At 48.6% G+C, this 13775-nt stretch overlaps 4 protein-coding genes across 4 annotated transcripts, besides 2 other annotated features; all 4 read right to left on the bottom strand.

The window, feature by feature from the left end:
- Positions 1-13775: part of a sequence feature (sequence corresponds to BAC RPCI93-30M24) that runs on past both edges of the window.
- Tb927.2.4760 (hypothetical protein, conserved) lies at positions 1475-2572 on the bottom strand (the record flags this gene model as incomplete). Its single annotated transcript, XM_946566.1, has 1 exon — positions 1475-2572. The coding sequence occupies one exon, from the start codon at positions 2570-2572 to the stop codon at positions 1475-1477; it is 1098 nt and encodes a 365-aa protein (XP_951659.1).
- Tb927.2.4780 (hypothetical protein, conserved) lies at positions 3677-6499 on the bottom strand (the record flags this gene model as incomplete). Its single annotated transcript, XM_946567.1, has 1 exon — positions 3677-6499. One exon carries the CDS (start codon positions 6497-6499, stop codon positions 3677-3679), a length of 2823 nt encoding a protein of 940 aa, XP_951660.1.
- On the bottom strand, positions 7707-8780 carry Tb927.2.4800 (hypothetical protein, conserved; the record flags this gene model as incomplete). Its single annotated transcript, XM_946568.1, has 1 exon — positions 7707-8780. The coding sequence occupies one exon, from the start codon at positions 8778-8780 to the stop codon at positions 7707-7709; it is 1074 nt and encodes a 357-aa protein (XP_951661.1).
- Positions 9263-9302: a sequence feature (CT-rich).
- Tb927.2.4810 (hypothetical protein, conserved) lies at positions 9613-13635 on the bottom strand (the record flags this gene model as incomplete). Its single annotated transcript, XM_946569.1, has 1 exon — positions 9613-13635. The coding sequence occupies one exon, from the start codon at positions 13633-13635 to the stop codon at positions 9613-9615; it is 4023 nt and encodes a 1340-aa protein (XP_951662.1).

Raw genomic sequence — 13775 nt, forward strand, 5'->3', positions numbered from 1 at the left:
CCGTAAGAAAGGACAGATACGAAATAGAGAAGAAAAACATAAACACATTCCCGGGAAGTAATGACAGTCACAGATACAACAAGTATGAAAAAGAAGATATTACACCAATAATAAAATAGCAAAACACCAACCTCTAATACGGTCGAATAAATATAAACATATAACATGTCCGCTACGCAACAATTAAGCGAAACAAAAAACAATGAAAGGATAGAAAAAATACAGCGCAAACTTCGTTGGGTTGTCAAACAATTCAAAAACACAGATTATGTGGTTGCCCACAGCGCCAACAAATCATATAACCATGCCAAATAACGAGCTGAAAGCACTCCCCACTACGGTGTCATCCTCATGGTCATACCAATAAAGTAAAATACAGAGCAAAAAAATGATCATACATACCATTCGAACGTATCATAGTACAATGAAAGAGTGACAAACATTTATGCAGCCACGCAACTCAACATTACAACATATATATACAAACAGTATTAGGCATGGAGAAATACTCCTTCACATTAACAATCACGCGTCCATCATCACCATCAGCAGCAGTCACATGCAGCGAACACACGGCAGTTAGCAATAATAAAATACCGCACAGGAGAGCAGCACGCGTAAAACCAAAATTCACCATACGGGTGTCCATGCTCATTGTCAGTGTTGCTTCCTTATGACTTTATCAAATACACACATATGCGGGAAAGAGGGAAGAGCGTGTGAGTAAAGGGGAAATGCAACAGTGACAATAGAAAAAGGAGTTACACAAGATATCAAATAATCACACATACACTCGAGGATAATAAACAAGAAATATGAAAAGGATAACACAAATAATAATGGAAGAGAGCAGCCATATCACATATCCCAACAAATTGGTTAGTGAGACACAGGTACTCAAAACATTTATTATCATAATGGGCCAAGTATAACTCAGGGATTGAACACTATGGAACTCTCATTTAATACAACCTCATATAGATTGTTAAAATAATTAAGTGCTGCAAGTTACACGTATAGCAATACATCACACGTAACAGGGAGGACCTACAAGCCTCCCACATATACATGGAAGTAAAACATGAAATAACGCGAACTAAACATGACACCCACACACGAAATAAATAATCAACACCAACAACAACGAAACAATGGGACATCAAACAGTAAAGATGGTTCAATGGGTCACACACTAAAAGAGCAATGATGTGGTCGGAGGGAAGTGATGCCACACATCGGAAGTCCCTCGCAGAGCCAACATGGTACAAGGAGATCGTTAATATTAGGAACATAAAAGTAATAATTACATAAGAGAGTATTGAGCACTACTGAAAGTAATAATAGGAAGTGAAACAATACACGAAGCTAGAAATTTTGACGGTCCGTAACGTAGGATGAAAGCGGCACAGTATTCATTACTCCACTTGATCCTAAACATCACTCAACCACCACCCATGTGATACACGATGTGACGCTAATACGATTGACCGGTCATCATTTGGTTATAATATTGCAGGGCTAAGGGAGGAGCAGCAAAACCCTCTGGGGGAACAAAAGGTGTTGGCTCCAGGACAAACAACGGCTCTCCAACAACTTCACGCAGCGTCATGGGAATGATCTCCTTTTTAACATTATAATCACAGAACCAACGTAAAAGGAAAAGCAGCAACACAATGAGGGAAACAACAGAAATTAGAGCTATAAGAATAATGAGCAAATCAATCCTCTCTTCCAATGACACAGTTGTCACAGTAACTTCTTCATCCTTTGTCACAGTTGGTTCCGGTACTTCGCCAGAGGCAGGTGCAGTTGTAGTTGTAGTGGTAGTTGTTGTGGTTGTCGTCGTGCTGATAGAATCATGGACCTCGCAAACAACAACGTAGTCTTGAGACTTTGTTTCAAAGTTCTGACTTGTCCAACGAATAGTCCCAGAAGCCTCCCTGCCATCATACCAGGTAGTCACATCATCATCTTCATGGTACCATGAAAGGGTATACAACTGACCATGCTTGGGATATTCACTACCCCAAAAGGATGGGTAACCATTCATTGGAGCCGCAAAAGCGTATTTGACATATGAACCACGCCAGAACGCCACCCCGTGACCATCAGGCAAAGCCTTTGCAAACAATCCCTTATTCCAACGATACACACAATGACGTGAAGATGCCGCGTCTCCAGGCTTACAACGCTTATCAGCCACAATGGCCCCGCCACTACTGTACACAGCATCTCCACCAAGGTAGCTGAAAGCATCCGAACCCGTTAACACATCTTTCATTGCATCCTGCAAACTTTGGTGTGCCGCCTCCGTTTGATCGGCAGGAAGCACAGCGCCATTGTCGCGGCAATATGCTTCAGCATTGTTGTAACTAACAAAGTACTTCCCATGACGACTAAATGCAAAATTGTCCATAGAGAAATACTCCTTCACATTAACAATCACGCGTCCATCATCACCATCAGCAGCAGTCACATGCAGCGAACACACGGCAGTTAGCAATAATAAAATACCGCACAGGAGAGCAGCACGCGTAAAACCAAAATTCACCATACGGGTGTCCATGCTCATTGTCAGTGTTGTTTCCTTATGACTTTATCAAATACACACATATGCGGGAAAGAGGGAAGAGCGTGTGAGTAAAGGGGAAATGCAACAGTGACAATAGAAAAAGGAGTTACACAAGATATCAAATAATCACACATACACTCGAGGATAATAAACAAGAAATATGAAAAGGATAACACAAATAATAATGGAAGAGAGCAGCCATATCACATATCCCAACAAATTGGTTAGTGAGGCACAGGTACACGTCGTATTTGATACAATAGTGGAGAAACTAAAGCAGAAAGAATATACATTATTCAACTCTTGTTTGGTACAACCCTACTGTGCGAGGTCACCCGGAGCATTCGAGAGTGATGAAAACCAAATCCTCGCCTATTCATTATCCACGTTAGTTGAGGGGCGGAAGTGCTGCGTACATCAACGCGCGGTAAGAAGCGAGTGAAAACCGACTTACATTTGTCGCGACCTTCTTCAGGTGACGTCCGTAGGTGTGCCTGATCAGGATACGGCCATCTAGTATGAGAAGTAACCGGCGACGCCGATCTATCCGAACAAATACTACAACAAACAGCATAGACACGGAAGCGGAGTGGGAAAGCATCACCAGCTCAGTTGTACTCAGTGTGCCAATAGGGTGGTTTTTTTTCTGCTATAAAAAAAGAACTTGAAGCATAAAGAAACGATGGTCCGCCTCCAGCTGCGTACCGGCGCACAGCGGAACCCCCATTGAATTTAAAACATCGTGCAGGTGGAGGTGCGGCAAGTTTACTCCCTCCCTTCCCTTCATTGTCTTCTTGGGTACCTCGCGCATGTCCCAACAAACCACACAATCTCCAACCCGAGGACAACCGATAACGGGCATACGCTTTGTCTCCCCGCAAAGTCTCCAAGCGCGCACGTATTCACATCACTATCGCAGCCTGTCATATTGCATACAAGTCGCTGTGGCCTTGCGAAAAAAAGCTCCCAGCTAGCGTAAACTAAACTCTCTCCAAGCACCAGGAGACAGAGTTGCAAATGCACACCACCACTCAGTCCCAACCTCGCTTCTTCGATCTGTTCATCTGTCAACACCAGCTCTCCCAAGTCCGTTCATCCATTGTGTTACCTCCCGGGGCGTACATCCCATTGCACAGCCTCCAGTCCATCCACAAGCAGCACCGCGCGTCCACAAAACCCCCTCACCAACGGCACCTCGCCAACAAACACGGTGCACGCATCATCGACAACGTCCAACCTCGTGACGTCGGATGACACGAACGTTGAATAACCGTCCGCTATAAGCGCTACCTCCACGCGGGGGCATTTTGAGGAATCTGTGAGGTCCCGCAAGCGGGAATACTCCCGTCGCAACATCTTTAACCGCCTTGAACGAGCTGCGCTACGGCGGCACACCAGCACCAGCTCTTCCTCCGCGTCGCTTACTGCGTCCTGTCGCTCTGACACCCTGTCTCTCAGTTCGTTAACTTTCTGTTGCAAGGCATCCTCCTGTCTCTTCAGATTCGCGAGTTCTTTACCCCGGCGGCGCACCATATTTTTCTGAAGAGCAGCGATTTCCTGTTGAAGAGTCTCTATCCCTTCCTTCTCCTCCTCTTGGGCCTCCGCCAACTCTTCCTTGGCTCGCCGAATCTGTTCTTTCAATTGGGACTGGCTGCTCTCTCGCTGCTCCTGATGCATGGCACGCTCCTCTCTGTAGAGGTGGGTGGAGATGGTGTCCACAGCGCAGCGCAAGTGATCGTTGCGCGGAACTCTTACGGCAACACGCTGTGTGTGGTTGAGTGTTGTCCACACTCCACAAAGCGGTTCGATCAGAGTTGCACCACGTTGTTGAAATTCGTTCATGATGAGCGGCCAGCCGCAAGGTTCCTCGGTCTGATCGATGGGGCAGGCACACCGCAACTGAAGTAGTGCAGATGGCAAACGTACCACAGGCCCATCGGCCGGCACTTGATGCAACCCCGGCTGATGGCAATGGTGGTGTTGTTGATACCGCACCAAAGAACCGTAGTTTTGCTCAGGTTGAACAAGGGAGCACTGATTCGTGGGTGTCACGCGTATGCAACCTACATTTCTGAATGGCTCAACGGCGCCCAACCCCCGTGGACGTTCAAATATGTGCACGAGTAGTGGTTGAGATGACCACCGCATTCGAGCAGAGCGGACATCTAAAAGAATTTCCACCTCATTCAAGTCGTCAAGTCTTCGTTGAACGAGAATCAACTCCTTGTCTAAAAGGGGAACCATGGGCACAGGGTCCAAGGTTGACGTCGCCGTTGCCGAAATGTCAACATCGCACATGCACGCTCGAACAACTACACGTACAACATGTTGGTTCCTGTCAGCAAAAATGGGGTGAGAAGTTGGTTCGACCACCTCCACAAACAGCGAAGATTGCAACTGTACAACGACACGGCCACTCAGCAACTCCTTCTTTCTTGATTGACTCTGAGGAGAATCATCACCATTCTGGTTGTTGTTGTTGCTATTTATAATGCGATGGATTTGAGGGAGTGAAAAGTCCCGTTGCTCATGGATCAGGCTAAGTTCTTCGAAATTTGTTGCTAGCAATAGCGTCAAACTCACCCTACCATCAGGAGCACGCACCCAGCCACACCCCAAAAGACGACCATCTTTCCAAAGAAGTGGGTTGCGAATTGATCCTGCGGGAAATTCGTAAGCCTCGGCATTGACGTTGGGTGCCAAAAGAAGGAACTCTGGTAGTCTCTGTGCGAGGAGCATTTGCAACACCATTTTTCGTGGTGTGAAAGCATTACACATCTGAATTCCACGAAGTGCCCCAGACAAGTGACCGTACTTTCCGTACACACTTACAGTCGTTTGCTTCAGTGATTCGCTTTCCTCCGCAAGAGCGAGGAGAGATTGATCCATACGTTGGGCCCCCGTTTGTGAAAGGCTAAGTGAAGGATATGAGTTCCGGCCACTGTTAAAATGGCCTTGCCTCCGTTCCATATCATCACTGTCCCCATCCGTGCCGCACTCACTACTCCCCTTGTAGCTATCACTGCTCCCTTCACCCGACAGCCCTGCGGACAACTTTGCCATGCTGTTAGTGTGTTCACTCAACTCGCTCATGGCGCAAGTCGTGCTAGTGGGCACCTGCGATCCTTTTACGGTGCTTTCCGTACTGGCTCGAACCCGCCTCATCCCCTTCTTCGGCGGCGACCCATGAGGCCTTTCTGCTGCCGCAACAACACCCAACACGCTCTGATGTCCGTTACTTACGTCTCGTGCAGCAAGGGTCAAACTACGGCTGTACTCCAGTAAAGGTACTGATTCCGCTTGCATCAACCATTGAGCGCAGTTCAGAATTAGGGTCGCGCCCTCCGTTGCCCACATGCATGAGCGCTCGACGTACCGCTTTCTCTCTTCAGCCTCCTTTATCTGGCTCTTAAACTCCTCACTCATCCGCATTATGGCTCGCTGCCGCCTATCCAAGTAGTCGTCATCAATCAACGACGATCCTCTCCGCTTTCGTATGTTGGCGCGTCGTAACTTCTTGGCTCGCTCAGCGTCCTCGTGGTTCCATCGCTCCCTCATGTCGAGCTGTGCATCATTCCAGTCCTTTTTCAGCGATGCGATGGATTCCTCTAGTGCATTGTGCTCTTGCTTAAAATCCTGAATATACACCTTCAATTGTTCGAGCGTCATCTCTGGGCAGCACTGCGTCTTCGGATCAGCACGAACGTAAGGATAACCAACGGTAGCTTCCTCCCGTAAGATATCCGCGTAACGTGCGGGGTCGCGGCGGAGTTCATTCACCTCGACAACAATTTCCCTCTCGAACTTGCTGTATTCATCTTCCTTCGACATGACTGCCCTGCGAAGTTCACCTGTGCTCGTGAAGTTATGCAGCTGACGGTAAGGGCCCAGAGGCTGCGCACTCATAGTGTCAACTGTGATGGACATTAAGATCCTCTCTGAGTGCGTGTGGTTAAATTGCTTCTACCCGAAGTCAAGCTTTACAGGCCGCGTCGTATAAACAAGAGACAAACTACAGCGTTTGGTCCCCGTCTCTATACACACGGCACTCTAAGAATATATATATATATATAATCTTAACCTCTTTTGGTTTGCCTCTTCTCTACTACAAAACAGAAAATATAGAAAGTGGTATTGCTCCCTTCTTCTTTTTTTTTTCGGAGAAGGGGTTTGAATATTAAATTCCTGTGTCTTCGACCTGCGGTAAGACAGGCGTTATGGGTGGCTAATGTAGCTGCCGCCTTCCCGATCACGTACCACCATAAAGAGATATAAGCACGTATGATACGTAAGTGCACAGGGAAGGGCGAAAGGGGGAAAAACAGAACGAAGTATATTAAGAGGAAGGGAGAGTTGAAGAGAAAGAGAAAAGAGGTATCTGCGCAAAGGATAGAACATGTTGTTGAAAGCCGAAAACAGTTCATGGAAATGCGTGAGACAATCAGCACACTAATTGGAGGGAAAGTAAAAAGGTGTTGCACAGGTATTGCTAATGACGTATCGCTACGAACTCCTTTACGACCACTTTTTGCCCAACTGCTGCCCATCATACCGCTCGGCCATTGACTGCCAGTTTTGCTTCGCACCGTCTTGATTAACGAGCATTGCGAGAGCAGCGGAAAAACAACAAAATACGAGTCCGTAGCGACGCATCCCTGACTGGTAGGTTGTCCAAGAGGCCATTTGAATGGAGAATACGCAACAGTGGGTGAGGAACCGGAGCCGATGTCAAAAGAGAAAGCAGCAGTAGAAGTCCGCAGCCAAACCGTTTCAATAATTTAGCGCAGCGACAGCCGAACTGTATGCTTGTACGTGGACGCGAGTCAAGGTACTTTTGTGTTTAAAACTACTGCAAAGAGCTTTTGTCGTTCCGTAACGGGGAGCAGAAACAAATCGTTTAGGAGGAAATGACACAACGGGAGAAGAACAAAAAAAAACAAAGGAGGGGGGAAAGCGAAGCGAGTGCAGGAACTGGAAGAGCGATTCGTAGCAGCGGATACACACGCACAAGTACCAACTCCCAGCTGAAATGGTAACGGAGGGGGAGGGGTTTGAAAATAACAAAGAGAAAGGTTTTGCCAACAGTAATGGGGACGGTACTCAGTGAGTCACTATAAGGCGCGAGGCCACTCCCCTATTCATTATTCAGCAACCGATTCGCCTCCATGACCCGAACAGTCATTGATTCCTGCTCGGGTGCGCCCAACTTGGGCACACCACGAACGTACAAGTAATCTCCCTCTTCAATCGGGCACAGAGCACGTAGTGCGAAGAAGGCGCCCGCTCCCTGCTCCTGAGCAAGGCACCTTCGTCGCAGCTCCCTCATTTCATTCGTCCCCCCTTCCGATAAAACCAAATCTTTGCACTGCTTCAAAAGCGTCTCCTCGTCACTGAAAGGAAAGTATTCTACCGCAGTATTGTGCAGACCGTCCTCCAGCTGTGGCACCGCGTCGATGAGCGGCATGAGCGTCGGTACAAACATTTCATCCACTTTAGCTTTGAAAAAGTTTGTACCTGGAAGAAACAGTCGAATAGCAGCGGACTCAATGGGCACCGCACGCAGGTGCAGTGCAGCGAAACTTCGGAACAAATTCTCAAGGAACTCTTCGGGATCTTCGCACGCGTCTGTAGCCATCTCTGAGAAGTAATGATCCACCAGCCCGCTTTCTTCACCCCTTTCTCTCGAAACGCCGTTGGCAACGCCGTCGCGCCCGCGTGTGTCTTCTAGCAGCCAATGAATGTATGGAGTGAAACGACTCTCCTCTAGTGAGGCTATACGGCACATCCAACCGGCCGTGGTGAGTTCCGACATACTGGCACTGCGCAAGAAGCTACACCGCTCGTCGTAATTCATCCAATTCACCTCGAGAGGAAAGTTATGCGATACGGTCCCACCCTTGCCGCTAACACCGTACATCTCCTTGGCAACAACGAGAAAGTTGAAGCAGGCGGTGTGTGGAAGGGTGATGATCGCCTGCCCGGGCCGCAAATGTCTTGCAGCACGAAGGCATCGGGCGTAGTGCATGGTGGACACAACCTTCACGTTCCCGCTACCACGCACGTTGTTGGCCTTGCACCATGCACGAAACGACTCCACAGTCTCCCGTTTGTACAGCCACGAACCCACCTCCTTTACCAAACGCGGTGTTTTTGTCGTGTCACGGTGTACCGGAAATGCAACGCGGCATAGGGACGACGGACGTAACATCACCTACACGTCCACAACGCTTCGAAAATGGACGCCCTTCCGCAATCCCGTTTTCCCCTTCCCCACACTGTAGCGGTTACCACAAACATCACGGGTGGAAAGACAATAAAACATGGGCGGCCGTGTTGGGTTGGGAGGTAAAACAAAAGAAAAACAATAGAAAAAGCAGAAATAGAAAAGGTCACGCCAGTCAGATAGTGCAAGACGCGTGATGTTAGGCAACAGGCGGGTCACAGATGTTGTAAACACAAGGGAACGTGTAAGGAGGATTGAAAGATAGGGGGTGGAATTAAGTTTAAAAGAAAAAAACCTTCTGTATCCAAACCGTACCTATACCCAGTTGTTCTCCCTTCCCCCTCTCTTTCTAAAGAATCATTCTTTTTTTTTTAAGAGTGTAACGAAGAAGAGAGGAAGAAAGCGAATGTAAGAAAATCACAGCAGTCTATTTCGATCTAGCTTTTCTCCCCATTTGTTCGTGTTTCCCCTCTCCCTTTCCATTTCCATTTCCCTTTCCCCTCCCCCACATTTGACTCTTCCGAAAGTTTCAAATCCAAAGACACTGCTATACATACAATGTGAAATACATGAATCACGCCACACCATCGCTGTAGCACAGAATCTCCCTCACGTCTCAACTACATAATCAGCATAACCCATTGGCAACATCATGCACAACGCTTTCCTGCACAATCCTCACACACAGAGAGATGGAGGCAATATGCACAACAACAAGAACAGCAAAAAGATTGGAAAACGGAGCGGTCAAACAGTACTTGAAAAAACTAAAGTCAGCGAAAAGGGATAGAGGGGGTAATAAGTAAGTAACAACAGACTACACAAGTGGGGGGAGCGAGACAATGGCCGATTTGGGGGGAGCGAGTGATGCCAACATCTGCTGTAGTGATTCGACATGATCACGTATGGATTTCAATGCCTTGCGGTTTTCCTCCAACTCCCACAGCAACTCCGGTCGCTTCACACCAGCCAGTCCCGTTGGTAGAGCAACCCGACCTGGAGGGCCTTGTTTGCCGCGCTCCTCTAACATGGCGTGCCGCTTACCCTCGTCCGCCACAGTTACTGACACATTGCGGAGATCTGCAAGTTCAGCTCGGAGTTCATGAATTTCACGGATAAGTGTAAGATTCTCCATCATCATTGCTGAAACCTCGCAGCGGTGCTGCTCCTGGTCCGCCTCACATTTGCGGCTCAGCGCCTCCACAGAAGTACTAAGGTATTCCACCTGTGATTTGAACTCGTCCTTTATCTCCTGGCCCACCTGTGCTGCCCGCTGGCCGTCTCGCGCTACCACGTGCCGTTGATACAACCGCTCAACCACGTCACGCAGCATTGCGGCATCTTGCATGGCTGGGGCAATCTCACCTATATCCCTCTTCACACGGGATTTGTATGTCTCAAAATCCTTCATGTGGCTGAGTGTTTGCTTGATTTGCTGCTGCTGCTGCGCCAGTTCGGCCTTGAGTTCCTCAATGTTCTGGCGAAGAGCAATGTTGTTCCCGTGCAGATTGTCTAGCTCAACATTTCGTTCACTAATGCGCTGGTGCTCCCGAGCAATCTCCCGTTGTCTTGGCTCCATCTGCGACTTAAGCTGTCGGATACGATAGTCCAGAACGAACTTGTGCTTCTCCAGCTCCTGGTTCAATTTCTTTAGATCATATATTTTTCGCTCCTTCTCACCGATAATAGCATCACGCTCATCAATATCTTGATGCAGTTGAGCCATCGTTTCATTCAACTCGCTCAACTGTTCTGTTAGCGTTGCCTTTGCGTTATCGAGCACCTGCAATTCACTGTTGTGTACGTCTGTTTCCTTTTGCATGCGAAGAGTATTTTTCCGCATAATAGCACCTTCACCCTTCATACGCAAGTACCGTTCACGGATGGCATTCAACTCCGCCTGATTTTGTTTCTCTACGTTCATAACTTCGGCATCCGTGTCAAGTTCAAGACGTTGACGCACCTCCGCGTTGTTTGCCTTTGTCCTTTGCACCTGTTGCTCGAGTTTCTGAAGCCCCTTCTCTCGCTTTGACACAACATCCTTGAAGCGGTCATGATCTTCCTCTTGATGCCGCTGGATCTCTGCCAGTAGATCCTCTACTTCTCGTTCATACACAAACGTACTTTGATCGAGCTTGTGTTGCAGCTCAGCGCAGAGGTCCTCCAAACGCTGCACCTCTGCCTGCCCTTCGCGCTCTAATCCTTCGAGCTGTGGGGCTGACTCGCCCTCTTTTTCTAACTTAACCGCCACGAACGCCCGCTCCTGCTCCGCTTTTGCATTAAGCAGTGCCTCATACTCTGCATCTAGTGTGTCCAGTTCATTCTTGAACTCATCCGCGCGCTCACGCAGACGGGTGTTCTGCTCGTGATTACGTCGCTTCTCGTCACTCTCAATATCTGTACGTAGTTTCTCCGTTGTGTGACGCAGACTCTCAATGGTAATGTCATGATCCTCCACTTCACTTGCGAGAACAAGCACATCATCACTGAAGTATCCCAAGTCTCGCTGGAGCGGTCGACCATCCTCGCGGGCATCAAATATGAAGAGCGTTCCATCAGAGCTAATGGTGTAGAGGGTGCTCTCATCATGCGAAAGTACCATACGCCCCACCGGACCCATGTGCGCAACAATAGGAACTTCCTGCACACCTACCTGAAGTGGAAAAGACATAAACTTAACGGAACCATCGTCCATACCACCAAACAGCATACGTTGTTTTGGTGCGATCAGTAGTGACGTAACTTTGCTTTCCACAAATTCGTACTCCGTGACGGCCGCGTTCGCAGCAATGTCAGAGGTAGTGTACCGGTCCATCTCGTGAAGTGTGGACTTCCACTGCACATCCATGGCAATCGACGTCGGCTCACTAACGGCCCACAAGGTTCTATCATCGGCTGTGATATAGCGAAACTGGTGTTTTTTGTCAGCATACTCCGTTTCCTTACGCATCTCGCTTATATTCCAGTTGATGACGATCCCATCAAGTGAAGATGAAATGATCGAGTTGTCGGTTGGATATGGTGAAGTGGCGCACCACTGAAAACAGTTGATTTTCTGCGGATGACCGCGTAACTGCCCATGCACATCGCAAGTAAGTGAATTGTACAAATGAATAATATTACCGTGAGCAACGGCGAAGTAACTTCCACCAACTGAGTATTTTACGTCTGTAGTGTTGCGCAAGTTGATGACCCGCCGCTCACGCAAACCGTTCCAAAGGATGCTCAAGACACGTACCTTATCAGGAAAGCACACGACCAGGTACAGACCATTGGGATGAATGGCTAACGCGCCGGGTTGGGAGGTGAAGTACTCACACGTTTCCAAGCGGTGGGTGCTGGTATTCCATATGCGGACGCTCTGGTCAACACCACTTGTAGCGAGATAGGGCTTCTTCACACTGCAGTCCAGGCCAATAATCCCACCAATGTGAAATGGTTGACAAACGTGCAAGACCGTGGGTGGCTCCTCCGCAGAAACCTTCGACCAATCGCTTGCAAAGTTGAAGGCGAGGATTTGTCCGCCGTGAGTCACCATTGCCACGGTTTCTTCTGTCTGATCAATACAAAGGTGCACTACGCTGTTGTCCTTCCGGGGCTCGGGTCGTCCAGCTTCCAAGCGCAGTTGTGCTGGTCGAATTCCCTTTCCACTCACAGTTGGTGAACTTTCGGTGGTTGAGGAAATTTTACCCTGCGTTACGTCATTTATAACAAAAAGCGGTTTTGCGGGTGCGTCCTGACCTCCTTCACCTTCGGTTTGCCCATCGCTTATAATGGAAGCTCGCAGCTTGTTAGTCGCTACCGGCCGGGAGGCAACACCAAGATCATCACTCTTCACCTCACCTGGCTTCTCCGACGGCACAGGTACATTGTACACAATGGCGTAGCTCTCATTTGCAGATCCGATAGTTTCATAAATGGCAACCGTACCCTGATCGCTTCCAGCAATAAAACCATTCCTTGTCGGTACAATGGCCAACACTGCCGGATTCACAGCACCCTCGGTGGTGGAGGGTGGAACAGGAAGAATACGCCTAAAGACACCGGCTTCAATCAACAACAACTCACCATTCTGCGTCGAAGCAACTACACGATCTCTCCCAACCCAAGAATGAGTTAAAAAGTTCGACGTCCGTTCCCGCGCGAAAGATATATGAGGCTGAATCCTCAGTACGCCCTCCTGATAGCGGTAAAAATACATGAACCCGAATCCCGACACGCCGATCAGTAGCGGATCACTGGGACAAACGGTCACACATGTCACGTGAGACATCGACGTGGTGGAGCTCTGCGCGGCAGTGGTACGGGCCCCGGATGACAAAGATCCAGGAGCGGCATCACTTTCATTATGTGCTTCACATATCTCCTGCAACCCAAAATCAGCCACTACGGATGTGGAAGCCAGAGGCTTCGACCGCTCCCAGTTCCAGAAGAACAGTCGCCACTGGGGGGCACCACCCTGCGTGACGAGGTGGCGACCATCGGCACTGAAGTCTAGGGCGGTGAAGCGATCACCTTCAAGGTCAGGAACAGTCAACACCTTCCGCCGTTTCCGGGTAACAGTGTCAAAAACCTGAACTTGTGGTGCTGCACCGCTTTCTGCCATGGCAATGAATTTCTTATTTGCACTTACCGCAAGCGCCGTGATGCCTCCGCTCCGCTGACTTGTTTCAAAGAAGCGCTGAGTGTTCGTATTGAGGTTGTGCATCGCGGCCGTCTTTCCGATTGGGTAGAGAAGTGTTCCCTCTTCAACCCAACAAACGCAACCAGAGACGTCAGCCTTCACGCCGAAAGCATGGCGCTTCACAAGCGTTCGATCGTGACCTTTCCTCTCCTCCATTTTGTAAACCTAATATATGTTTACGCTATATGCTTGTGGGTAAGGATGAGACAAGTTGAGTTTCTCTCCTTCAGCTGAAAAAGACCAACACGGCCCACTCCTGAGTCCCAGGCTCCTTTTTCTGCTCTCTAATTTTTGTA

Source organism: Trypanosoma brucei, chromosome 2 (assembly GCF_000002445.2).
Source record: "Trypanosoma brucei brucei TREU927 chromosome 2, complete sequence".
NCBI classification, from domain to species: Eukaryota; Euglenozoa; class Kinetoplastea; order Trypanosomatida; family Trypanosomatidae; genus Trypanosoma; species Trypanosoma brucei.